The 26,323-nt window shown below is 43.3% G+C and overlaps 1 protein-coding gene across 8 annotated transcripts; it reads right to left on the bottom strand.

The window, feature by feature from the left end:
• Window positions 1-401: 401 nt before the first annotated feature.
• LOC102013407 lies at window positions 402-12,598 on the bottom strand. Of its 8 annotated transcripts, XR_001233193.1 has the most exons (7): window positions 12,560-12,598; window positions 6,983-7,082; window positions 5,978-6,027; window positions 1,914-2,176; window positions 1,657-1,816; window positions 1,267-1,515; window positions 402-769 (listed from the first exon to the last, which is right to left on the bottom strand). XR_001233193.1 is itself a non-coding variant. In XM_005380747.1 (6 exons), the coding sequence occupies exons 1-5, from the start codon at window positions 12,197-12,199 to the stop codon at window positions 1,276-1,278; spliced, it is 696 nt and encodes a 231-aa protein (XP_005380804.1). In that variant the 5' UTR covers window positions 12,200-12,202; the 3' UTR covers window positions 402-769; window positions 1,267-1,275. The 8 variants fall into 8 exon arrangements, 3 of the variants coding, with proteins under 3 accessions (XP_005380804.1, XP_005380805.1, XP_005380806.1); XR_260288.2 differs by lacking the exon at window positions 1,914-2,176; XR_001233196.1 differs by lacking the exon at window positions 5,978-6,027.
• Window positions 12,599-26,323: the final 13,725 nt, after the last annotated feature.

Genomic DNA, 26,323 nt, shown 5'->3' with positions numbered 1-26,323 from the left:
CATAAAATCCTGCCTGGCAGGCACAAGGTCCTGAGTTTGATTCCTGGGACCAAAAAAAAAAAAACCTAGAGAAATCTGAATGAACTCTGTTAATGGTTTTCTGAAGCAGGGAGATGACAGTGCATGATAATATGACAAAGGGTAATAGAGGAACAGGAGAGCCACAGTCCGTTATGCCGGTGTTTCGAGGCTTGCCGACCATATCACATGACTGGGGTGACCTTCGGGGTCAAGTCACATAGTAAATGCCAGTAAGTGTAATGTCTATCTTTCAAGAACATAAACATAACCATAAATATGTAATACTCCTCCATTGCAAGAGGTCATCTTTTATGCCCCGTTGTCCTACTGGATAGGATGCTGATGTTTACATAAACGTACAAATGGAGTGGAGCCCGATGCCTCAGCACAGTATCTTTATGCAGCCAGAATCCAGCTTTATGCACAGAGCGCCCAGTGTGTCTGGTTCAGGGAATGCGACCATCCTGAGGCCCCAGCACTACAAGTTCTTTGTTTTCTTGTCTTCGAAAGGAGGAGGCTACATGAGCTGTGGTGATTTCTCATATGGCTTCCCGCCAGTTTTCTGAAACCTCTGGACCTCTCAGCTATTGACGAAGCGCTTGAAGTGGCTGTTCTGGAATGAAGCGGTGTCCTTGGAGGAAACTGGACCCAGGGTGACTGTTCAATAGTGTGAATCCCGGCAGTCTTTGAACAAATGTATTTAAAGTCATTTAGTGTGATTCTTTAGCCGAGACACATTGAAGAGGATCTGCTTATAAAAAGTTGAATTTAATGAAAGAATTTAATAACAATCCCTTCATAATACATCAAAATACTGCTTTTCAGACTTTTTAACTACTTCTGCTTGAGGCAGAATTTCTGGCAAGGAGCCTAAGCTAAATAGTAAGGCACTTTACTGAGTGGAGAAATGAAGATTGAACATCGCCGGAGTGATTGTGTACATTTTGGAAAATTATTTCATTTATCAAAATGAAATTCACAGCACTTTTAAAGCATGCAAATGATCCAATGGCATTGAATTAGAAAAAAGTTAATCGAGCCGTCTTTATGGAAATCCTCTGTGCTAGGGATGGTGAAAGAAGCACTATTAATAATCCAGGATGGCATTCGCCGTGACATGTATGGGACCGTGTGCCAGGCAGAGGCCGATCACAGGGTGGGTTATCTGCACAGCTGCCCAAAGCACTAATCCATCAGCAGCACTAACAATGCCGAGGGAACAGATGGGAAATACATGCCAGGTACCTGGGAGTTTCACATAGGATTCCTTCCGAGGTGCCAAGCTGTTAAGTGGCTCAACTCCCACTTGGGCAGCATGTTCCAGTGAGGTGACAAGGAGGGTTGCTGGAGGTGCCGAAGGCTTTCAGTGAAGTTGAGGATGGTGTTTTCAAGGGAAGACTGCCCGGAGGTGAAGAAGGAGCCAGCCCTGTGAGCAGCCAGGCCAAGAACATTTGGGGCAAAGGTACAGCAAGCGCCAGTGACCCTAAGCAGGGGCTGGAGCACAAAGAACCCGGGAGAGAGGTATCAGTGAGGCTGGGAGGTGGTCAGGAGCTGCAGGAAGAAAGATATACAGTTCCTGAGGTGCAGTAAGAAAACCCTGAGCTTTCAGCAGGGGAGCGGCACGAACAGACTCACCTGTGAGATGATGCATACAGCTGACTCGGGAGAAAGGCTCCATTCAGGACAGTGGCTGAGCAGGGCCAGGCTAGCAGTGTCCAGTGGGAGCTGATGGAGGGAGAGGCGCCAACAGATGGTAGGGATGAAGAGAAGTGGACGGACATGGGCTGAGGACTTGCTGAAAAGAAACGGGACACTGAACATGACTCCGAGGATTACAGCTTGTGTGTGAGGGAAAATGGTGGATGGCTGGCCATTCCTGATGTAAAGCAGACCTGGAAAGGACGGTGCTGTGAGTGGAGGGTTTCTTTGGAGCACACGTGTGAGATGCTATTAAGCATCCAGGTGGTGGTGAGGTAGGTACCCGAGTCTCCAGGAGACCTAAGGGCAAGAACTGAGCTGAGGATGGGAATCTGTGACTCAGCATAAAGATGAATGCAAAACCATGCCCCAGGGCGATGAAGCAGGCAGGAAGGAGCAGGGGCTGAGGACCATTTGCTGAAGAAGGTCAGTGGTCAGACAGGAGGTAGAGGAAACCCTGCAAAAAAAAAAAAAAAAAAAAAGCCTGAGAAGGAGCAGCTGGTGGGATTGGAGGAAATTCCTAGGGATTGACTGCACTCAAATGTAGTGGGATAGAAAAATCTAAATGAGCCTTATGTTACCTTTAGTGCATAAAATACATTTTTGGCCATATGAAAGATGAGTCTCATGCAGAGGATTCATCTTTTACTGCCAGTTCTTCTGCATTAACCACCTGCTCTGTTTGCAGAATTCAGATATGAAGTACTATTACGAGAATAAAGGGGTCCCATCTACCCCAATGGTTGAAGCCCAAAAGTGGTCTCTGATCCCATTTTATTTGCTAACCAAATTCAGTCTATGCTGGTACCGTACTCATTGGTTCCATTTTCTAAACATCCCATGTCCATCTACTTTTCTTGCTCATTTCCACTGTCCTGCCCCGAACCAGAACTACAGCCTTCTCTTTCTTGGACAAGGACAGTGGCTCCCTAGCTGGGGAGGGCTGGCCCATCCTCCTGCAGCCCATCTCCTGGCAGTAGCTAGAGAGGTCTTCACAGAATATCAGTCACATGTTGCCCTAAAACTCTCAAGTGAAATAGCCTCAGTGATGAACAACAGGGGACTGGTTACATAAGTAACAGTACAATACACACATGCGTTGATGCAGACATGCAAAATAAAAAGTGATCATAAGAATGATCTTTCGGTTCTGACACAAATGATCTTCAAGAAATGACACTGAAAAAAAGCCAAGTGTGGTTAAGACGCCACCACTTGTAAAAGAAAAGGGAAGGAAGCGTATGTGCGTGTTTGTGTGTAAGAAAACATACGAAACTGGTACCTGAATGGCATCCAAGGAGAAGAGTGGGAAGGGAGGGGTGCAGGGTGGCATGTTTTAGTGCTTCTGAATTTTAAATGTTATGACTGTGAGACAGTCATAATAGCTGTTCACCACTAAATCAATGATTTTTTTTTTAACCTGAGTAAAATCATTACCTCTTACTTAATTTCACTTGCCTTCTCGCTTAGCAGAAAATCTAGTCTTCTCACCTACATGGCCTCATACCCAGCCTGCCCCCACCCCTGGTATTATCTGCCAGCACTTCTTTACTAAGTTCAGCCCACACTGACTTCCTTTCAGTCCTCAATGGGACAGGGTTCGTGCCTTCATAGGACTAGTGCTTTTGCTGTACCCTCAGCTCCCTGGATAGTTCTGTGTGGCTCACTCTCTACAGGTTCTGCTCAGAAGTCACTTTTCAGACAGGCCTGCCAGACCTCAGCTGAAATTTGCCTCCATCACCCCCAGTACTGAAAGTTATGGAAGTCCTTACCACCATAATATTATAACAGCTTGTGTTCTGTTAACTTTACAGTTCATAGCAGCAGTATAGCACTTGGGAGGCTGAGGCAGGAAGATCGCTGCAAGTTTGAGGCCAGCCTGGGCTACAAAGTGAGTTCAAGGCCAGCCTGAACTGCATAGTGAGACCCTATCTGAAAAAGACAAAAAAAGAAAACAAAATAAAAATGTAGCAGTGTAGAGACTGGAGTTCAAATTTTGTTTGTTTGTTTGTTTGGTACCAGGAATCTAACTCAGGACCTTGTGCTTGCCAGGCCGGTGCTTGTGTCCGCTAAGCTACGTCCCCAGCCCTGGAGTTCAAATTTTAGCTTTGCTTGCTTTTGGCTCTGTGACCTAAGCAAGTCCCAAACTTCACTAGGTTTTGTTAAAATTTGGTGAAATCTGAAATACAATGTGCCTGGCAGATCGGCAGTCTGGCAGATCTCACAAGGAGCAGGCTAGAGAAGAATGATGGTTGCCTATTTCGGAATGAGAGATGGTCCAGTTAGGGAAGGTATGAAGTAAGGAGCAGAGGTCTCCACCTTCAGGGACCCTGACTCCATGCTCAGCACAGGGTAATACCCGGAGTTTCTCCTTACCGTTTTCTATTCCCTGCCCCTCCCCCCACCGGGATTGGAGTCTATGCTTATGATCAACAACCACCGGGATCGTTTCTCTCTTCACGGGGAATTGGTAGCTTGTCTTTTGATTTTCTTCTTGTAAATGAGTGATATGTTTTGGTCCAGAAAACAGTACGTAGAGTTTCTGAACAACATCATCAAATTAAATGCTGTGCCACACTGGCTTCAGGAAGCCGTTCATCTCTTTGTTTCTTAAAAGGAGTAACATGGTTGATCGGTTTTGCCTCTGCATATTTATTTGTTACAACTGATAAAAACACCAACATTTACAGCCACAGAACTGAACCCACATTCTAGTCTAAGTGCCTAAATACAACGTTATTTTCCAGACACCGTGTTCATAATTTATTTTCTCAATTTAGACTGCAGCCGAAGGAACAAGGGCTGGATTTGTAATGACCGGGAGGAAGTCGTGAATCTCTGAAATTTGACAACAGATGTCACTAGTGCCACATCACTCACAGAGCCATCAGCGCTACCTGCCATTTCAGGGCTTCTGTATCTTCTTCGGCATAATATACATTTTTTTAAAGAATGCAGTGGCTTATTATAAAAAATTTCTGCCTTCTTGTGCTGTCCCCTATTTATCCCTGCAGAGGCTCTAGGAAGTCACAAACATAACCCCCATTTTGCAGACAGGGAAACTGAGGCTCAGAGCTGTCCAGTGTTGCCCAAGATCGTGCAAAGACGATCCTTGCCTGTCTGTCTTCAAAGCTCTTTTCATGCTACCCTTGGTTTAAGTCCAGCATCGCTATAAACAGTCCCCAAAGTCTGCCGTACTCCCAGCCACCATCTGAGCCAATTAGAGCTCCTTGGAACAGGAGTGTCACACCGCAGCAGATCAATAGACATGGAGTAGGCTGAAATGCAGAATTTAAGTGAGCAAATGATGGCACAGAAGTTCGCAGAATCAGAATCCCCACAGGGCCCCTAGCTTGCAGCTCCTGATGCTAAGTCACTGACATTTGCAAAGCCTGCTCTTTAACAAATTATACATCCCACTTCCTTTCCCACTGCCTCCCTGTGAGGCAGCAATCAGCTTTGTCATTCATTCTTCAGGAAACCAGCCTGAGTGTGCCAGGAAGATGGCAACTGAGGTCCTGAGAGGTCTCTTTCTCAGAAAATCTGGGAACAAAGAAGCCCTATTGTGTCATTTGACTCACAGCCCTCTTTTCAATTCGGCGAGGAGAGTATGTTCATTACCCAAAGCCCTTGTGAGGATGGAGAGGGCAGGGATGAAAGAGAGAGTTGCAGAGGTCATGATGGGTCTTTCAGATGGGGAACAAGAGGGTCACTAAGGTTGACTAGTCTCTATCTTTATACATCTGCTCCTATCCTCTATAAACAGGCCAGCTAACTAGCTGTTGCCTCCCATTTTACAGGTGGAGAATGAGAGGCTTAGAAATCCTATAACTCAGCCAGGACCCACAGGCTGGATTCCAAGCAGGTCTTTCTGGCTGACATCATCTCATCCATTCTCCTATGAATCCCCACTCTTTGTGGTTCCAGTGTCAGCTTTTTTTGGTGTGGTGGGGTCTCACTATGTAGTTCAGGCTGGCCTTAAACTAATGGCACTCCTCCTGCCTCAGCCTCCTGAGTGCTGAGATTACAGGCGTGTGCTACCACACCTGCCTCTACTATCAGCTTTTTATTGATGCCCTTCTCCAAGGCAGATGACCAGAGGTGTGACTTCAATATCTGGCTTCTGGTCCAGGCTTGGCAGCCATGGACAAGCCATACTACCCCTCTGATTCTTTTTCCAAAGATAAAAGGAGTCAGAGTTGTTATGGTAGGCTCAAGTCAGACATGGTCCATTCATCATCCCTTCTGGAGCTCCCACCTGGAATTTAGTGCTGGGAATTGACAGGGCAGAGGGTCTCACAGCTGTGCCTGGGGACAAGCAGATGTAAGTATTTTGCAACTTACAAACGACCACATAAAGGTAAGTGAATATAAAAAGGATATTATTACTTCCCTGAAATATGAAGAAGCTGCCTTTTCTTAGAGTAGACTAGATTGAAAATTTTCAAATAGAACATTTACTAGAGAATTAAAAAAATGGGCCCTCCCCAAAGTATAGCAATAAGAGAGTTTGCCAAAGACAGATTTAGGGTCTCACCCTTCTAAAGCCTTTAAGGCTGGCAGATGGTTAAGTGGGCAACAGACCAGAAAGGGGAGGAGGAAGAAGGCCTCTCCCAGTGTTATGGTTTGTGTCTGGATGTCCCCGTCAAACCTCATGCAGTCATGGGGGGGCAGGCTTTCTCAGAGGTAGCTGAATCTAGAGTTTGTGACATTAAGGGTGATGGGATCAAGGCTGAGTGATTGCTGGATCAGTCCCCTGATTGGATTGGCACCACCCTAATCCCAGCAGTCTTCATACGATAAATGTGGCAGAAAGAGGTTTGTCTCCCCCTTTTTGGCTCTTGTTACTTTTGGTATCTTTCTCTGCCACGAACTGTTGCCCCTCTGCCGTGTGCCACCCTGTCTTGGAGCTAGCACATTACAGGCTGAAATCTCTACAAACTGTAAGATAAATAAATCTTTCCTTGTTTAATTTTGGGCATCAAATATTTTGTCTTAGCAGTGAGAGAAAAGTAACTAAGACTTCAAGGGAGCAGATGCAGAGTATCCTTGCAGCCCCCTCTTAGAAGTCTGCTTTCTTTCCTCAGATGAAGAACTTGTACCTGTTCATTCATAGCCCCATTCATTCATTCATTCAGTTTGTCTTATACCCGGCACTTGGTACTGATGGCATACACTCTACAAATAACTACCGGAGTAATTAGTTTTTTCAAATGTGAAGAAAGCATGGCTTTTCCTATGAGGAATTCATAGTAGAAGTTACCTATGTAAATGTCTGTAGTTCTGCTTCCTCCATGACGCCAGCTCTGTTCTCCATCCCAGCTCCTTCTAGGAGGCCTCACATAGGGTGCCAATAACCAGAGCTGAAGGAAGAAAAAGAGGAAACAGGCCATATTTGACAGACAGGGACCTGGTGGTGGCGACAGGGGAGCTACTGAGGTCAGTTCTGACTGTGATGAGCACGTGCAGGTGTTCTGCAGCGGATAGAGCAGGCAGGAGCCCTATAGTCAGGTGGCTGAAAGAGCTTCCAAATCCCCAGGAGGGGCAAGGGCTCTATGTGCTCTCTGATCACAGCAGTGGGCCTGCATCCTTTACCTCACCATACTCCTCAGGCTCCCAGGAAAGTGCTTTGCTCACTGTGTCCCCTATCCCCAGCCAAGTGCTTTGGGTAGACTTGAACCTAGACTCACCAAACTCCAATGCTCTCTTTCTCTGGCACATTCTGGATTAAAGTCACCCAGAGGCAATGGTGAAAAATGCAGAATTTGGAGCCTCATCTATCCCCTTAGACTATGATCTGGGAAGTCTGGAGTAGGGGGAAAATCTTTATTTTTGACAAATACCGGTATGACTCTGATAAGGGCTGTACAATCTACCTTGGGTACAAACAAGTAAAGTGTCATACTCCTGAGCACTCACAAGAATGACCCCAGAATAAGCAGAGCGAGGCTTAAATCATCATCTGGATGGAGCAGGCGTTCTTTTGAGCTCAGGTTAACTCACCCAATTACCCTAGCAAGTCCATGAGATGGGAGCTATTGTTATCTCCCACCTCATCTTATCATCTCAACATATCAACTATATTTTAATTACACATCATAAAGCAGGAAAAGCAGCAACAAAAACTGAGGTCAAGGAAGACTTTTATGAATACTACAGACCTAGAGAGGACACATAACTTCTTAATGCCAGAGAACTTTTCATGGACAGACCCAGTTTGGGACATCTGCAGTTGGACCTTTGAACCACCATGCTAAACATCTCTCACAAACACTAAATGAGCCAGGAGGGAAGGAATGATGCTACCTGGTATTCTAACTGGGGAAGCAGGAGGCTGGTTGGGGAGATCTTTAGAAAGGACTCGTAAGAGCAAAAAGCCAACCCATGCAGAAGGTGGAAAAGGGCATCACAGACCAAAATCATTTGAGTCACACTTATAGAGGAAGACCGGGCAGAGCAGATGTAAGGGTCATGGACATGCCTTAGTCTATTTTCTGCTGCTATAAGGGAATACTTGAGACTGAGCAATTTATACAGAATAGAGTCTTATTTACTCATGGTTCTGGAGGCTGGGAAGTCCAAGCACATGGGCCCAGTATTGGCCAAGGGCCTTTGTGCTCCACTATTCCATGGTGGAAGGAAGAATAGCCAGAGAAGGCAGAAGGATAGAGCAAGAGGACCTGGACTTTTAGAACACACCCACTCAGCTACAACTAATTCATTCTGTCAAGGATGACATCAATCCATTCACATGGGCAGAGCTCTTACAATGTAAGTTCCTCCACTGAGGTTTCAGTTTCCAACAGATAACTTTAGGGACACACCCAAACTATGGCAGAAAATGCCTACCCCTGACCAGTATATTGCAGTTTGTTAGTTGCCCAAGTAATAGTTCCTGTTCTAGATCCGGTGTGCCTATCTCCTAGAAACAGCTGGTCACTGTGATCCCCAACTGACAAGCTATTCTGCCTCTGTACTTCCAACTTGCTTATCCAATATAAGCACTAGACCACCAGAGATCAGGGCCTGATATTATGGAAGTGATCCTGATCAGTGCCCATTGACATAAATAAATCTGTCTCCAAATCCTGGGTGTTGTTTTAGTGTTTTTGCTTGCCATTGCATTTTGTGTGTCAGCTGGGAAGATCAACTATGCCCTCTTTGGTCACCAGTCGTGGCCCTTATGGATGGAGCAAGGACCTCTGAAGTTCCCAGCAGGAACTTCAGAGATTTTTTGAGTTCCCTTGGAGGTCTGGAGGAGGATTCCTGGCTCCCCACCTGAGCAGCTCACATTGGACCCCAAAGGGAGGAGGACACAGTCTGTCTATCTGTCCGCCTACCTGATTCTAGTAAGACCCCCCTTGGGGGGGGTACCCCAGTTAGTCAGTCTGTCAGTCCTGCCCAATTTGAGCAGAAAGACTTGATCACCTCTTGTTAGTTAAGGCCACCCTCAAGGGAAGGGGATTGGAATGTTTAACCTCTGAGTGCCTGTTGAATGATTGTGTGAGTGAGTGGAATGGACAGCATAAGCAATAGGCTGCTCTGTCTGTGCACCAAGATTAGGAAGCACTGGTCATGGTGGCTGATTGGGCCCTCACCTGTGGTTCTGTGGCAATTGACATATGACACAACAGAGGCCTCACACCCTCCTTAACTAAGTCATGCCTAAACCCTCATGAGGGTTGCAACCAGGTGGGCATATGAATGGTCTCTCTTTGAGGGGCACCTACCCTTTGTCTGTTGCACCATCACTCAAGGGTACACAACATACACCATAGAGAGAAACAGTGGGAACTAATTATTTAAAACCCATAGTCCCTGACTACAGAAAAAGGGGCTTTTATGGAGTTAAAAATGAAACCAAACCACTCCTTGCATTTCAAAATAAAAAAAGGAAAAAGAGGTCCATTCTTCCTGCGAATTCCACCTTGGTACCCTCGTTGGGTACCACAGCTGCTGCCAACAGCTATAGCTTCACTCCCAGCTTCCAACTGGAGCTGGTTCCAGCTAGACATTGCCTGCCTTCAGCCACAGAGGCCTTCCTTCCAGAACCTTCTGCTTGCATGCCTATCTTGGTCAGATGATGTCATCTAATGCCCACCTGAGCCACGTTTTGACTGAGGAAAAATGGGACTGTCAGCCCTGACAAATGAGGTTCACTGTGTCAGGCCTGAATAGATAAGACAAACTGAGCCCTATCAAACTGAGAACCTATGGTCATTGCAAAAGTTGCAGGTAAACCTGTGACTTTCCTGGTAGAAAATGGAACAAAATTCTCTCCCTTCAAAAGCTCTCTCTGTCAAAAAGTTACCATCGCTGGGGCAACTGGGACTCTTGCCTCTCGCCCCTTCTGCAAGGCACAGACTTACAGCCTAGGAAGACATCTCCTTCACACCAATACAGTCAGCCTTACTGTAGCTTAACCCTGCACATTCAACTTTGACTGTTTCCTGAGATGAAAGTGATGCCTGCATCAGCCTGAGACAGATAACCACAGTCCTGAAGTTCAGAAAACCTTCCCCCCAGAGGTATAGACTATAACTCACCTCTGGCCCTGAACATCAACCATGCTGCCTCACCTTGACCCCATTGCTATTAGGCCAGCTCACTTGGACTCAACTGCCATAAGGGGTTAAAAACTCTCCCATCTTGGCCCCACACCTGTGTACCCACCAGCCAACATGGGATGACTGTCAGCAAATCCTTTTAACTCTGTTTAATAGTGAAGAAAGTGGCTGCACTTTAGATGCAGCTCAAGCCTGGTTAAAGTCAAAAGTCCCTGCCACTGTGGTTGATCCTGATGCTTGGGTGAACACAGTCCTCCCCCCAATGCATCCAAACTGGGGCTGTAATGTGACAGAGAGCCATGAAGCCTTAGATCAGTACCACATTATTCTCCTGGCAGACCTCAAAGAGGGAGGCAAGAAGCCAATAAACATGTCTAAAGTTACTGAAGTTGGGCACAAGTGTCTACCTGGCAAGCACAAGGTCCTGAGTTAGATTACTGGTACCAAAAAAAGGTTCTTGCCTGCAATTATGCAGAATGAATGAAGTTACTGAAGTTACCCACTGAAGCCCCCACTGAAAATAAATTCTGCCAAAGCAGATCCTGTGAGATTGATGTATACTTTATCAAACATGAATTCCTGTACATGCTTGAGGGCCCTATACCTTTCCTGGGACATGACCAGCCTCCCTCACACTCCCAGACTTGATATTGACTCGGGCTATTCCGCAGGAGGAAGAATAGCTCCTATATCAGCCTGAAATGACTGATAATCATAACCCTAAAATTTTGAGAGACTCATTTCTAGAAGTATTGACAAAGAACTCACTCCCAGGGCTTGCTGTCAATTATGTCCCTTTGGTGATTGAGCTTTGTCCCAAGACAACTCCCACTTGCATCAAACAGTACACCTCTCTTGCCTGTAAAGCCAGTTCAAGATCTCCAAGCCACTGCAATGCCCTCCATATACATTGCCTCAGTCTTCTTCCACCCACAACTTGCTGGTACACCTGCCTGGACCTAAAAAAAAATGCCGCCTTCTACTTTTGATTGGCTCTTGTCAGCCAGCCCCTCTTCACTTTTAAATGGAAAGACCCCAGTTCTGGACTACTTGGACTCAACCTCTCAGAGGTTCAAAAACTTGTTTCCTGTTCATTGCATTTCTGATTGATGACACCCAAGCTGCCTGCTGCAATGTCTGTAGCTCTGCTACAATATCTGGCAGAAACTGGCTCCATCTCTAACAGCCACTGTCCTTCTGATCAAGAAAGCTGGCAAACTCACCTTTGGCTGAGACCTAACTGTCCAAGTGCCACATGCTGTACTGGGATAAACTGTTCTAAAAATAGATCCCCTGACAGATGCTAAATACACCCTGTTTACAGATGAAGGTGGCTCTGTTAGAAATAAAGTCTGCTAGATATGCTGTGTTCATGTTGGACAAAACTATTTTGGCCAAAACTCTCCTGCAGGGATTATCTGCACAGAGAACTGCTGTTTGGAAACCTGCCACCAGTTATGCAAAATAATCTGGTCCAGAGGCCTAAGCCCCCTCCAGGGACCCAGTTGACTGAAACATCAACCCCAGCCAGAAAATCTTTACCTGGTATTCCCAAAAGATCAGAGCCAGTCCTGTTCCCACCATTTGTTATGCAAGCTCAAGCCAAAGTGCCTACACCCATACCCCTTTAGCCAGCTCAGCCTTCAGGATCTATGTCACTGGCCCCGATCTATCTAGATAAAGTACACAGAAATAAAACATAGCTCTATAGAAACAGCTTGTAACCTGTTAAAAGACCAGCTATATTTGTAGACATTCCTGCACACACATATAACACAGGCACATATTAACTACCTCTACAAGTTTTAGAAATCCAGCCTTAGATCTGTTGAAAAATTTACCTGGACAGCTCCCCCAAGGCTCACTGTGAAGAGACAATGCACACATGACTGAAGCCTGAGGACATTATTCATAGGATTACTTCATAATTATTCCCCTCAATTTTTGTATGTTTTCAGGCTGCTTACCCCAGCCTTTGCTTCCCTGTCTCCTGCTAGCTATGTTTTTTTCTACAGATGGTTGCCCCAAAAGAATAGAACAATCTACCAAACACTTGACCAAGATATGCTGAACATCCAAGACACACTGGATACTCTCCTAGATCAGATGAACTACCTCACTACCTTGCCAGAGTAATGTTACAGAATAGACAGGCCTAAATTCTAAGTTGGTCTTGTCTCAGAAGATCACATGTAAGATGCCCAGTAAAGATTTGCTGGGGAAACTAAAAGAGGGGGGAAAATGTAGCAGAAAATGACCCCCAGCCAGTATACCTCAGTTTGTTAATTGCCCAGGTAATAGTTCTTTTTCCAGTTCCAGTTGCTCCTGTCTCTTAGAAACAGCAGGTCACTGTGATGTATAGCTAGCTGGTCACTATGATGCACATGGTATAAACCAGTTCCCAGTTGACAAGCCATTCTGCCTCTATACTTCCAGCTTGCTTATCCCATATAAGCCCTAGACCACCAGAGATTGGTGCCTGGTATTTTGGGAGTGATCCTGATCAGTGCCTGTTGACTTAAGCAAATCTGCCTCCAAATCCTGAATGTTGTCTCAGTGTTTCTGCTTGCCATTGCACACACATAAGAGTGTGAGACAGTGGCTCCTAGGGAACCCAAGAGGCCTAGGTTGCCTTCTGGACATTGTGCTAGCTGCAGTGGCAACCACACATGGCCTCTGAGTTCACAGATTCTTTGAAAGGAGGACCTTGGGGGTAAAAGCCAGCCCCGTCCCCTTTCTTCCCATGAGAACTTTGAGGTCCAGAGAAAAGGGGCTCAGGTGTACTCACACCACTGGTTAGGAGGAGAGGGGGCCCAGTCCGCTATTGGCCAGGCAGGAAATAAGGAAAAGGGAAGTAGCAGGCACTGAGCTCAGCCCTAAACAGACACTTGACTTTTGGACTCTCCCCCATCCTCTGGTTTACCCCAGAAGTGAGAAATTCCTGAAAGCTGTCCAAGCCAGGAGCTGTGAGGCCCACCCAGAAAAGGCACCTAACTCCAGAGAAGCTGTTGGAGGAGGGACTTCTGGGCTGCCGCAGTGGCACTAAGTGTTGTCCTGGACCATGAGCATGGGCGTCACCTGGAGCTTGTAAGGCAGGCACATTCTCAGGCCTTGCCCCAGATTGGCTCTCTCGGGCAGCCATCTGGGTTTTGGCCCAGACTTCAGGGAATGGTGATTCTCACCCAGATGTGAGAACCCTGACCTGAACCATTCTCAGAGTGAGCGGGCGCAGATACCCCACAACCCCCAGCTTGGTCTCCACCGCATCCTCTGGGCCTTGAGGTTTCTGGGGATTGTTCTTAATCCTCTGTGATTTCCCCAGTGTATTCCACACACGTATCCACTTGGTTAGCATAGGAGAGGGGAAAGCCTGGATTAAAAAAATGCTTCTGTTTTGAGAACAGTAAATCTGAAGCCGGAAGCCCTTCCAGAGAGACATGCTAAGTGTGTGGGACTGCTTGACCCACGGAGGGGGTTGGAGAGTGGGCAGGAGTGGTCACTAAAATGGACTCATTTCCAGCTCCATTGTCTCTGAGCACAGGCTTCAGGGAAGACATCAGAGGGAGGATCCAGGCCATTTCAAGTGCAGCAACAAAGGTGTGCACCTGTCAGCTTCCTGGCTTTCCGGGGCTACAGTGTGAATTTCCTCGCTTTCCTCTCTCAGATCCCAGACTCACTGCCCCAGCCCCAGGGCTCCAGACCCCATCTCCACTGGGCCTTCACAAAGCCCATACTTGCTCTTGGTGCTCTGCCACAGGTCTTCACAGGGGCCTGCCTGGCATGGCATGCAGGTGTCTGTTCAGGGCCACCGTATGGACCGGGGGGAGGGGACTCCCTGGCCACTCTGGCTCAAGTGCTCACCCACCCCTCCGTCCCCTTTCTCTGCCTCTGTTTTAGTTTCCATCCACCTGATATTGTTCAACCTGTTCATCTGTTTATTGTACAACTGGAATATAAGTTTCATGAAGGCAGAGTCTTTGTTTTGTTCACCAGTGAATCCCCAGCTGCTAGAACAGTGCCAGGTGGTATAAATCTTTGTTGAAGGAATGAATGAGGTCTTTGTGATATGTACGGCTGAAGCAAAAGCTGTATTGGGCAAGTTATTTTGGGATTCTTTTCCTTGGGCCAAAGATAAGGCCTTGGCAACAAACTAAGGTTAGAAGCTCTCATTCATCAGTCATTTATTCAGTCATTCATTCACTCATTCATTAATTTCCCAGAAAGTTAAGTGGCCCCTTACTAGGTTCAAAGCTATACTCAGACACTAGGGATACAATGATTAGGCAAAACAAGCAATGCTCTAGATTTCTTGCAGCTTATAGTCCAAATACTACCAAGTAATCACACAAAGCAGACATAAAGGAACCGTGGACAGGTCTTGTCTACTCCAGTCTCTAAAGGAAAGCCCTGATCCAGCCTAAGTGGTGGGAAGAGTAGCCTGAGGAAGTGAAGAGTGAGCAGGAGTTAAGGGGTAACGAGGAAAAAGATGACGGGAGGGCACACTGTCAACCAAGGGGACAGCATGTGGAAAGGTCCTGTGGCAGGATAGAGAAGCTGGCAGTGTGAGGGAACAGAAAGAGGTAGAGTGGCTGGAGCAGAGAAAGATAAGCAGGTAGGATGAGAGCTGAGTGCAGGAGGGGCTTAGATATCATCCGAGGGGATTTTGCCTTAATCTTAAGAGTGGAGCAGAACTGTTGAGGCATTTTATTTTTTTTATTTTTTATTTTTTTTGGTTTTTCTCCGGTACCAGGAACCGAACTCACGACCTTGAGCTTGCCAGGCAGGCGCTTTTGCCGCTGAGCTAAATCCCCAGCCCTGTTGAGGCATTTTAAACTGGACAGGAGTGAGTAGGTTGGGGGACATGATTATACTTTTGTCTTAAAAAGATCTTTGTGGTAAACCATTCTGAATGAATATCTAGCCTTCAAAAAGCCATATATACACATATTTTAAAGAAAGAAAAGAAGCCTGGAGCTGAAACACCTAGATTCAAATCTCAGTTTTACTACTAACGGTGTGTCCTTAGTGAAATCACTTAATTTCTCTGTTCCTTAGTTTTCTTACTTGCAAAATGGGAAATAATGATTGTACGAACAACAGGATTAAAGCAGCTAATATATGCCAAATTTTAGAATTGTGTCTGATTCAGTGTACAATAAGTCATGTTAGTTATTATTATTATAAAATTTAATGTGACTGTTATGTTTGCCCCACTGAGAAGCTAAAGATTGTAATTCAGAGGAGGTAAGCTATAGTCCCAAAATTTTTAGGCAAAGCAATAGAAACAAAATTCAAACTCTAGCTAAGCCCTACATTATCAGACATCTTAAGATAGATAGGACTGGCTGAGTAGATCACTTCTTGATGAAAAATTGCCAAATATGTCCAAGAAGTTTATGGAGACAGACTAGAGGATGCAATTAAGTTACCTTGGCAATGGTTATTTATTTATTCACTAATTTTTCATACATGTACTAAGCACCAGGCCTAGTGCTAAAGAATGAACAAAATTAAACACAAATCTTGACTTAAAGATACCATAGTTGAATAGAAGAGATATGCCAGTAAATAAGAAAAGAATAGCACTATGGTGTTACAGGTGTTGAGGTCTAATGCCTTTTCAACTAGGTCTTCCTTTATGTCATCTCTCCAGATGAGAAATTGGAAACTGCCCCAAACAGCACACTACTTGTAAAACCGGAATTTCACTGAAAGAGGAGCAGACTGTTATCTCTACCCCAGGTATGGAGCAACGGTATAGATACATTGCCTAGGGGAAAGAATAGAGAGCTTAAGAGCAGAGAGCTCCAAAGCTGTCCCTCAAAGGAGCTGGAGGCTGGGGACGTAGATCAGTGCACAGCAGCTGCCTGGCAAGCGCGAGGTCCTAAATTCAATTCCTGGAACAACAACAGAAAACCTCAAGGGGAACTGGTTTCGCTGAGACCAAAATGCGAAGAAGTTCAAAACTAATGGTGCTCTTGAAAATAATGGGTGTTTTGGGGACAAGCAATTGTGAAGAGATGGGTAGGTCCTTGATATGAAAGAGCTAAAGCTTAGGTCATCTACTAGTTTAACAGAGAGAATCAGGGGAAAAGCTAAGAAGAACCCACTTGGGATCATAACAAGATCCAAAGATTGGCCCGAAAGACAGAAGACTGCAGAGGGGTTGAAACTTCACAGAATCAACTGTGGTAGAATTTATGACTGAACAGCACTGTCAAAAACAGTAGAGCAGGGCCAGGGATACAGCTCAGTGCCACAAGTGCCTGGCTGGCAAGTGCAAGGTCCTGAGTTCAATTCCTAGTACCAAAAAAAAAGAAAAGAATAGACCAATTTGCCATCAGTTAATCGAGGTTAACAGCTAGGTGTGGCCACAACAAAGGCAGACAGCTTGACAGAGAGGTAAAGGAAAAAGAGTCAAAGAGAATCCCAGCTAAAACCACCGGCATCCCAGGATGTTTGCGTTCATGCCAAAGGCTGGGATTTCCGAGGAGCAGTATCAAAGGCCACTTCCTGTGTAGGAAATAGATTTTACTGAAATATCCCAGCAAAGTCACTGACCAGTTAAGCTAGCAGACAAGTCTGGAGATGGGTGAGGAGTAAGTATCCAGAGTTACTATAATATATTACCTAAACTTTCTACTTTAAAAAATTGTGAGACCAGCGAAGAATTGTACAAATGTGTGGAAACGAAACAACATCCTCCTAAAGAAGCAATATGTTAAACAAGAAACCACCAGTGAAATTAGAAAATAGTTTGAGGTTAATAAAAATGAAAGAACAAAACAAACTCATACAGTGCAGCTAAAGCAGCGCTCATAGGAAATTTGTAGCTGTAAATATTTATATTCAAAAAGAAAAAAATCTCCAATTAACCCTGTGTTTCATGTTTAAAAAACAAACAAAAAGAACAAACTAAACAAACAAAAAACCAAAGTGCACACCTATAATCCCAGCACTTGGGAGGCTGAGGCAAGAGGATTGCTGTGAGTTCAAGGCCAGCCTAAACTACCTAGTGAGATCCCATCTCAAAAAAACCCAAAACAAACAAACAAACAAAAAACCAAAACCAAACAAACTCCAAAACAAAACCAAACAAACACCAAAGTGAAAAAATAATAATACTAAAGTAGAAAGGAACGAAATAAAGACAGAAAGACAATACAGAAAATAAACAAAACCAAAATTGGTTCATTGAAAGAGCAAAATAATAGAAAACCTTTTTTTCTTGGTACTAGAAATTGCCAGGCAGGGGCTGAGCCACTGAGCTATATCCCTGGCCCTTTGAAAAGCATTTTTGACCACGAAGACAAAGAGAAGATTTATTACTAAAATGAGAAATAAAAGGAGAGACATCACTACCAACACTACAAATTTTAAAAATATTAGGAATATTATTAACTATATACCAATAAATTAGGTAAAAATAGATGAAATGTACATTCTTAGAAAGAAACAACAAGCAAATCTGTCTCTAGAGAAATAGAAAATATCAATAGATCTATAACAAGGAAAGATATTGAATTAGTAACCAAAATACTTCTTATAATAAAAAATTTAGGTGATAGGAGAATTCTACCAAATATATATATATATATATATATATTTTTTTTTTTTTTTTTTTTTTTTTTTTTTTGGTCTTTTCAAGACAGGGTCTTGCTCTGCAAAGTCATGGACCAATTAAGCTAGCAGTTCAGGCTGGTCTTGAGCTCACTTTGTAGCCCAGGTTGGTCTTGAACTCGCAACGATCCTCCTGCCTCAGCCTCCCCATTGCTAGGATTATTTTGGGAGGTCCTTCCTTCCTGGAACTTGTCACAACCTGATTAGCTCTCCGGACTGCCATAGACACATCCCAGCTACAGGGCCGTAACCTGGGCACTATTGCCTACATGCACATTCCTCCCCACTATGTCTAGCATTCTACCAAATATTTAAAGAAGAATTAATATCAATTTTTCACAAAAGCTTCTAAAAACTAGCAAACTTCTCAATTCACTCCATGAAGCAAGAGTTGTGTTGCGGGTGCACAGACTTGTTCTGCTGTGACAAGCAGCTAACTGGGATGATAAACTCAGCACCAGCAATGAATTACAGGGATGAAGTTTTTTAAAAAGGCAAGACACTTCATTTGTAAGGAGGAAAAGTAAAAGACTGGAAGCAATGGCAGGGGTTTCTGGAAAGGTGGATTTCTAGGGGTCCTTTGTCCCTGGTCTCTTTTATTATATTTTGGGAGGTCCTTCCTTCCTGGAACTTGTTACAACCTGATTAGCTCTCCGGACTGCCATAGACACATCCCAGCTACAGGGCCGTAACCTGGGCACTATTGCCTACATGCACATTCCTAGGTGAGCTTTGACTTTTTCCCATTGGTTTGTTCTGGGGTTTATAAGTTGTTTAGGAGGAGATTTACATACAAGGTTGAGTTTTTAAATAAGGGATATGTGTATCTAGTACAGTAATAGAGTGACCCTAGAGTGAGAAGAATGATCTATATATTAAATAAGATAGGTAACCCCTCCCCTTTTGTCTCCTTTGCATTTTATTGGAGGTGGGGAGGGGCAGCTATGGAGCACAGGCTTCCTCTGCTTTGTTAGTTATCCCTCAAGTCTTCTGATGTGAGCTCCTTTTAGTTGTTTCCAGAGGAACTCCTCTAGTAAAGTTTTAACTCTTTCTTCATAAGATTTGCCAGAAAGTCTAATGAGGCACTTATTCTATTTTTTTGTTTGTTTGTTTTTTGGGGTTCCCCCCCGCCCCCCGTACCGGGAATTGAACTCACGACCTCGCGCTTGCCAGGCAGGCGCTGTGCCACTGAGCTAAATCCCCAGTCCCTCTTATTATATTCTTTCCCTGTCCCTACACCAATATTACTGAGAAAGAAATCAGGAAAAGACATTACAATAAAACCGTTGACCAATATCCCTCATAAATGTAGATTCCATTATCCTCAACAGAATTCCTGTAAACCAAATCCAGCAATACGTAGGAAGTACTATAAACTGTGAGTAAGTGAGATTTATCTCAGGAATGTGAGGATGATTATGCATCCAAAAATCAGTTATTGTATACAATATTAATGAAACAAAAACCAAAAAAACCACAGGATCATCTCAAGAGAAGCAGAAAAGTATATGGGAAAATATAGTACCTCTTTGTAATAAAAGTATGATCAAAAGGTAGGAAGTAAAGGGTATTTCCTCGATCTTATAAAGGGCATCTATGAGGTAACCACACTTATCATCATATAAAATGATGAAAGATTGAATACTTTCAACGTAAAATCAGGAACAAGTAAGTAATGTCCATTTCGACACTTCTGTTAACCACTACTGGAGTAGTTATACCCCAGATAATAACTGAGTAAGAAAAAGAAATAAAGAAATTTAATTGAAGAGGAAATAAAACTATTTGCACACAATATAATTCATATATAGAAAATCCCAAGAAATCTATACAAATTATTTCAACAAATCAGAAGATTTGTAGATACAAGGGAAATACATAAAAATCAATTGTATTTCTATATATGATACCATCAATGAATAATCCAAAAGTGAAAGTTAAAAAATATTTATAATTCTATTTATAGTAGCATCAAAGAAGAGTGAAATATTTAGAAATAGCCAGGTACACAGACATGCACATGGAGTCCCAGCTGCTCAGAAGGTTGAAGTAGAAGGATCATGAGTTTGAAGCCCACTTGGGCAACATAGTAAGACCCTGACTCTTACTTAAGTAAAGAAAAAGTACTTAGAAAATAATCCTGAAATCTTATATAAGTAGAATGACCTTGTATATTGATTAATTGAAGGACAATATTGTTAAGGTGTAAACAATCATTAAATTAGTTTATAAACTCAATTATAAACTCAAAATTAGTTTATATCCTTATTAAATACAAGTTACCTCTTGCAGAAATGGATAAGATAATCCTAAAATTCATATGGAAATACAAAAGATCCAGAATACTCAAAGTAATCTTGGGAAGAAAAAATGAAGAAAGAAACAACTAAACACACACACGCACACACACATGTGTGCACACACACTTCTTGATTTTGAAACTTAATGAAGAAAAAGCTACAGTAAACAAGACAATGTAGTACTTGCATAAGGGTACATAGGTAGCTTAATGAAATAAACTGAAGAATTCAGAAATAACCCCTCATATTTAGTATCAAGTGGCATTCAACAGTTGTCCCCAGGCAATTTATTGGAGGAGAAAGTCTTTTCAAGAAATGATACAGCTGGGAATGGTGGCGCATGCCTGTAATCCCAGCACTTCGGAGGCTGAGGCAGGAGGATCACTGTGAGTTCAAGGCCAACCTGGGCTACATAAGTGAGTTCAACAGCAGCCTGCATTGCATAGTGAGACCTTGTCTCAAAAATAAACAAACAAACAAAAACCACATGGAAAATCATACATTCTCATGTGAAAGAATGAAGTTGAATCTTAGCCGTTCATCATTCACCAAAATTAACTTAAAATGGATCATAGACCTAACAGTAAGAGCTCAAAGTATAAAACTCTTAGAAAAAAATACATAAGTAAATCTTTTTGACCCAAGGCTAGGCAAAGACTTCTTTCATATGATATTAAAAGTGTAAGTGACAAAGGAAAAAGTGGATAAACCGGATGCCATTAAATTAGTAACTTTTTTTTAAAGAGAGAAAAAAACAATAAAATGATACAAAATTTCAAAACAATATGGTAGGAAATTAACAATGGTTATTGTGACTATATCCAAAATATACAAGCAACTTTTACAATTCAATAAAGAGAAGACAACCCCAATTAAAAGTGGACAAAGGATATATATGAACATACAGTTCTCCGAAGGAGGTGTAGAAATGACCAAGAGTCCATTAGAAGGTGCTTACCATCATTAACCATCAGAAAAATGCAAATCAAAAGTATGCAACACCACTTCACATACACTCGTACATCTATAATAAAATAGGTGGATTATGAATATTGTCAAGTATTGGTGCGATTTGGACTCTCATACATTGTTGGTGGAAATGTAAACTGATGCCATGACTTTGGGAAATAATATGGCAATTCCCCAAAATGTTAAAACAGAAAGGTACCTATGACCCAGAAATTCTACTTATGGGTAAATACCTGCAGGAAATAAATGTATATGTCCACACAAAAAATTATGCATGGATAATTATAGCAGTATTATTTATAATAGCCAAAAAGTGGAAGCAACCTAAATGTCCATGAACTGACAAATGGAGAAATAAGATATGGTATACTCATATAGTGGAATATTATTTATCACTAAAAAAGAAATGAAATAATGATACAGGTATCAACATGGATGAGTCTTGAAAACATTATGCTAAACAAAAGAAGTCAGTCATAAAAGACCACATAATTCTACTACATGAAAGATCCAGAAGAGGTAAATCTATGAAAGCAGAAAATAAGTTAGTGGCTGCCTAGAGGTGGAGAAGTTAAAAGGAAATAGTTTCTGACTGCTAATAGGTAAAGTGTTTATTTCTTTGATGATGAAAATGTCCTACAATTAATGGGGTAATTAACTCTGGAGAATATACTTAAAAATCATTTAATTTAAATAGTCAATTATTTGAAATGTAAATTATAACTCAATAAAGTTGTTTTTAAGAGTTCCATTTTCACCACATTTAGGGTCAGATTATTGTCCTAGAACTTCCTCATAGTCACAAAGTAACTGCCAAGGCTCCAAGCATCATATCTTCACGGGACAATATCTGGAATAAAATTAAAAGATGTATGCTGGAGGAGATTCCTTTCTTATAGTTCTATTTACGGTAAAAGAAACTCTACTTAGAAGCCCTCAGGCAGACTTTCTCTCACAATGCATCAGTGAGAACTGAACCTTATGTCCATCCATAGGTAAGAAGAATATCACTTTTCTGCTCAAAACTCTCGAAAGGTTCTACTCTTATTCAGGATCAAAGCCCTTGGGATGGTCCCACAACATCCTATGTGATTGAAGCATTGCTCCTTCCCCTTCACTACTGCTCTGCCTCGGCTCCCTGGAACTCATGGGGTCAGCCTGGCTAATCGGCAGCTCAGGCCTGAATCTTGCTTGGCTCCAGCCCAGACTTTCCCAAGCCCACCTGTTCTCTGTGCTCTGAGATAAGGCACCATCTTGCTAAGGGTGGTGTGCTTTCAAGATAGCAAAGTCTTTTAACCTCAGAAGATTCTTTTTTGTTTTTCTGCTTTCTTTTGGTTTTGTTTTGTTTTGCTTTTGGCTTTTTGAGGTAGTGTCTCCCTATGTAGTTCAGGTTGGCCTTGAATTCTCTATGTAGCCCAGTCTGGCCTTGAACTCCTGACAATACTCCTGCCTCAGCCTCTTCAGTGCCGGGATTATAGCCATACACCATCATGCCTGGCTTAAACCCAGAAGTTTTAACATTTTGATAGAAACAGTGAATAAGTCATATCTACAATTTAATACTTTTTATGTTTGGCTAAAGGATAATTTGTATATATCTGGTATTTTAAAAATATGCCTAATGTTTAAGATTATTTGACATATTGGAAAAGATTAACTTACGATCCCAATTAAAATGCATAAATTGAGTAGTGGGTTAGATTTACGATTTTGCATTAAAAAGTAAAAGTGATTTTATTAAGTTTGCAAACTGATTTGGAACATTTAAGAAGGCTTAAGAGTTGCCATATTGCAAACATTATTTAAGTGTTTAAAAGGTTTTGTTTATTAGGTAGATAATTAAAGTACCTAAAAAGGAAAGCAACTATATTGTGTATTAATGCAGTGTAAAGTGTTTAAGTTAATTGCAAAGGCCCCTTTAACCTTGACCATGAAAGTTTGCTAGATCTAGAGGTAGAACAGTAAGATTTGTAAGTTGAACTTTAAAGTTGAATAGACTAGGTTTTTAATTTCTAACTTTAATATACTTGATATTAAATTTAAAATCTAAAGTAATGAAAAAGAGTCTTTTCTGTGTATAAAAGTCATTGCCAGGGATCCACACTGATATTTTAGGAGTGGACACCTTATCCACCAGCGCCAGTGAGAGGTGTAAATGTTTGCCAGGATTTCTGGAAAGGAGGAGCTGTTTTCCCCTCCTGCAAGGACTGCCAGAGCACGCCCTCTCTTCCCTCCCTGAGCCTGTGGTGTAGACATCATGAGGTCAGGGACAGTGGCAGCACTGCGTGCACTGGAGAACTTGCACCAATTTGTGTTGGAGCAAATATGGACCAGAGGAAGAAGCTTCACAAGACAGCACTGCAAGACAGAAGATGGTGTGTGTGGGGGAGTGTTGGATGACATCATTTGAGCTGTTGGAATTGGCCCTCACTGGAACCCGTATCTAGATGTGTTGGTTCCCTGATCCTGTGCATCCCCTTTGCTGTTCAAGTCAGTTTTTGCTTGGATTTTCTGGATGTGCCCTGGCTGGTAGAAGAAGTCAGTGGAGTGCCGAGGGCTGAGCCTGGGTTTGGGTTCAGGCATAAACAGGTCTAAATCCTGACGGTGCTCACTAGCAATGGCCCCTGGGCCATACTTCTCTCTGCGTCTCTTCTGAAAATGTCACTAGCTCCTCTCTCCACGTCCCTAAGGTACTCTGAACACTGTTGGTGCCAAGTGTCTCCACTCAGCATGCACCAGGCAGTAAGGGCCGACCAGGAGCAGAGTCCCTGCCCTTCTAGATAAGCCCATGCCTTTCCCTCTTTCTCTTTTTGTTTTCCTATATTCACATCACATAACTGAGGAGCTGCACGGACTCACTTCCTCCCACCTGCAAGCAATGCAGAGTCAGAGCTCTCTCCCTTACCCAGACCCCACTGCGTGTTCTCCTGGCAAGACTCCCAGGATCCTTTTCGTTTATGTTGTAGCTATTTGTGCCTATGGCTTATTGGCCTCGCTAGAGTCAGAGCTTCTCACTAACACCTTGCTCACAGCTCAGCACAAAGTAGATAATAAATGTTTGATGAGTGAATCAATTAATTTAAATACAAACAAAGCCCTTAAAACTCTCATCTTGTCTATTTCCTCACATATAAAGTGAGGACATAGTTACCTGCTCTTGGTGGATTTTTGTGGCCCATAAATGCCTTTGATCACTCGTTTCTCCAGTGGGCTCTGGAAGCTGTGGTGATTAAGGAACTAAGATCACAGCAGCTCACAGCTGAGATGCCAGCATCCATCACTGGCTTCATTTTGCTGCTCGGCTTTGCGGGTGGATCAGACTGAGATACGCCATTAACTTTGATGCTTCACTGAAGGGCTGTTCTGTGCCTTTGGTAATGAGATTTGGCAGTTCTTTTCTACTATCTACTGGGGCTGGAGCTGAGCCTGTGGTTTCGGGCATCTGATTAAATTGTCCTTTGGATTTGCCTTTAATTCTCAAACAAGAGTGTAACCAAATCATTTGGGGAGCAATTTCCTTCATCTACCTCTGTACTAGTTAGAAATATGTTCAATACAAGAAACAGAAAGCCCGACTAGAGTGGCTATAAACCAATAAGGATTTGTTGAACTAATGTAACAAGGCCAGAGGCAGATGGCTGCTGGTTTAGGTTCAGCAACTCAAGTATATTAGGACACATAACTCTAATCCTTTCAGCATTTCCCTCAGGGCAATATGACGGTTGACACTACGCCAACCATCATGTCTGTGTTCAAGACAGAAGGTAAAATCAAAAGCTTCTAGAACCCTCACTCTCTCCTGCCCCCATCTTGGTTAGGTCTAAGTCAGAGATGAGCGCAAGGCCACCCTTAACTGAGAAAGTGGGGAACAGGACAGTTGTGACGGTCTTTCGTCATTGTGCTTCATGTCATGGATCTGGGCACACAGGTTTCCTGGGCATTCAACCCCAATCTTCTTCAGAAGCTGCGCTGTTTGTGCTTCTGGTCAGTGCTGAAGTTATAATCTTCCATGTTTTAATTCAACCCCTACGTTAGCTGGAGCCTTGTCTTTTGAGATTTAGATGAAATTGCCTAGAACTCTTGTCTCCAGTCCCTGTCAAATATGTCCTTAAGTATCTGTGAACTGCCAGATTGGGTCATGGATAGATGATGCCCTCAGCACCAATTCCAGCTTTGGGCACTGTTTCCACCAGTGCAGTTTCTGCTCCATCCACTTCTCCATTACCACCACCCTCAGCCAAAGGAAAGAAAATGGATCCACACGAAACATTTGTAAACATAGCAGTTTTCACAAAGCATGGGAGTTGCGGGGGAGCTGCGTGGTGCCCCATTCCACAGGCAACATCAAGCTCGCTGCCTGACCCTGCTCCTTCTGGTCCACCCCGCCCCACACCAGGCTCTCTGTCCAGGCCCTTTGCCCCACACAGCCAGGTGCACCACCCTGCTGCTCCTTGTTCCCTTCCCGTCTCTGCTCTCTTGCCTTCCTGGAAAGCAAAAATAGCCCACCAAGTATCTCAGCAGAGCAGTTGGATTTTTCTTTGGTGCCTGACTCTTCCTGACCCTGGAGCCTGTCTTCCCTTAGCAATTTATCAAGGCATCTTTCCAAACAAAGTTCCCCGTTCCTACTCTCCATCAGAGAAATTCTGATGCCAACTACTGGCACAATGTAATTTTACCTTGTTCCGAGCACAGCACTTAAGTCATGGAGTGGTCAGAGGTCTCAATTTATTTTTAAGTTTGGGCATCTGCTGGGGAATGGGACATCTGCTGATTTGAAGCGATTTAGTCCTGACTAGCTTGAGAGAGGAGTGCCACCATGGTCCCACGCTTCTCACTGGCTTCTCTGAACCCACACTGGGAACAAAACTGGGCCAACCATTATCAGTCTCCTTTTGTTATAAACTTCTTACACACATGGCAGCCCGGGTGAGATGGTGCAGGGTGTCGTCCCGTCTCTGTTTACATGCAAAGAGCATATATAAGTGAGTAGGGATAACTGGATAACCTCCCAAACTTCCGTGTTTGCCATCTTACTGGATTTCCTGCTAATCCTGAGGCAGGCAGGAACAAGTCCTCACTGTACCCACATTTGGGTCCATATGTCTTTGTGTTGTAACCCCTAGTCTTTTTTTTTTTTTTTTTTTTTTT

Source organism: Chinchilla lanigera, unplaced genomic scaffold (assembly GCF_000276665.1).
Source record: "Chinchilla lanigera isolate Chin_1 unplaced genomic scaffold, ChiLan1.0 scaffold00014, whole genome shotgun sequence".
Lineage (NCBI taxonomy): Eukaryota > Metazoa > Chordata > Mammalia > Rodentia > Chinchillidae > Chinchilla > Chinchilla lanigera.
The sequence above is the reverse complement of the archived record's forward strand: the minus strand, read 5'-3'. Positions and strand labels throughout refer to the sequence as shown.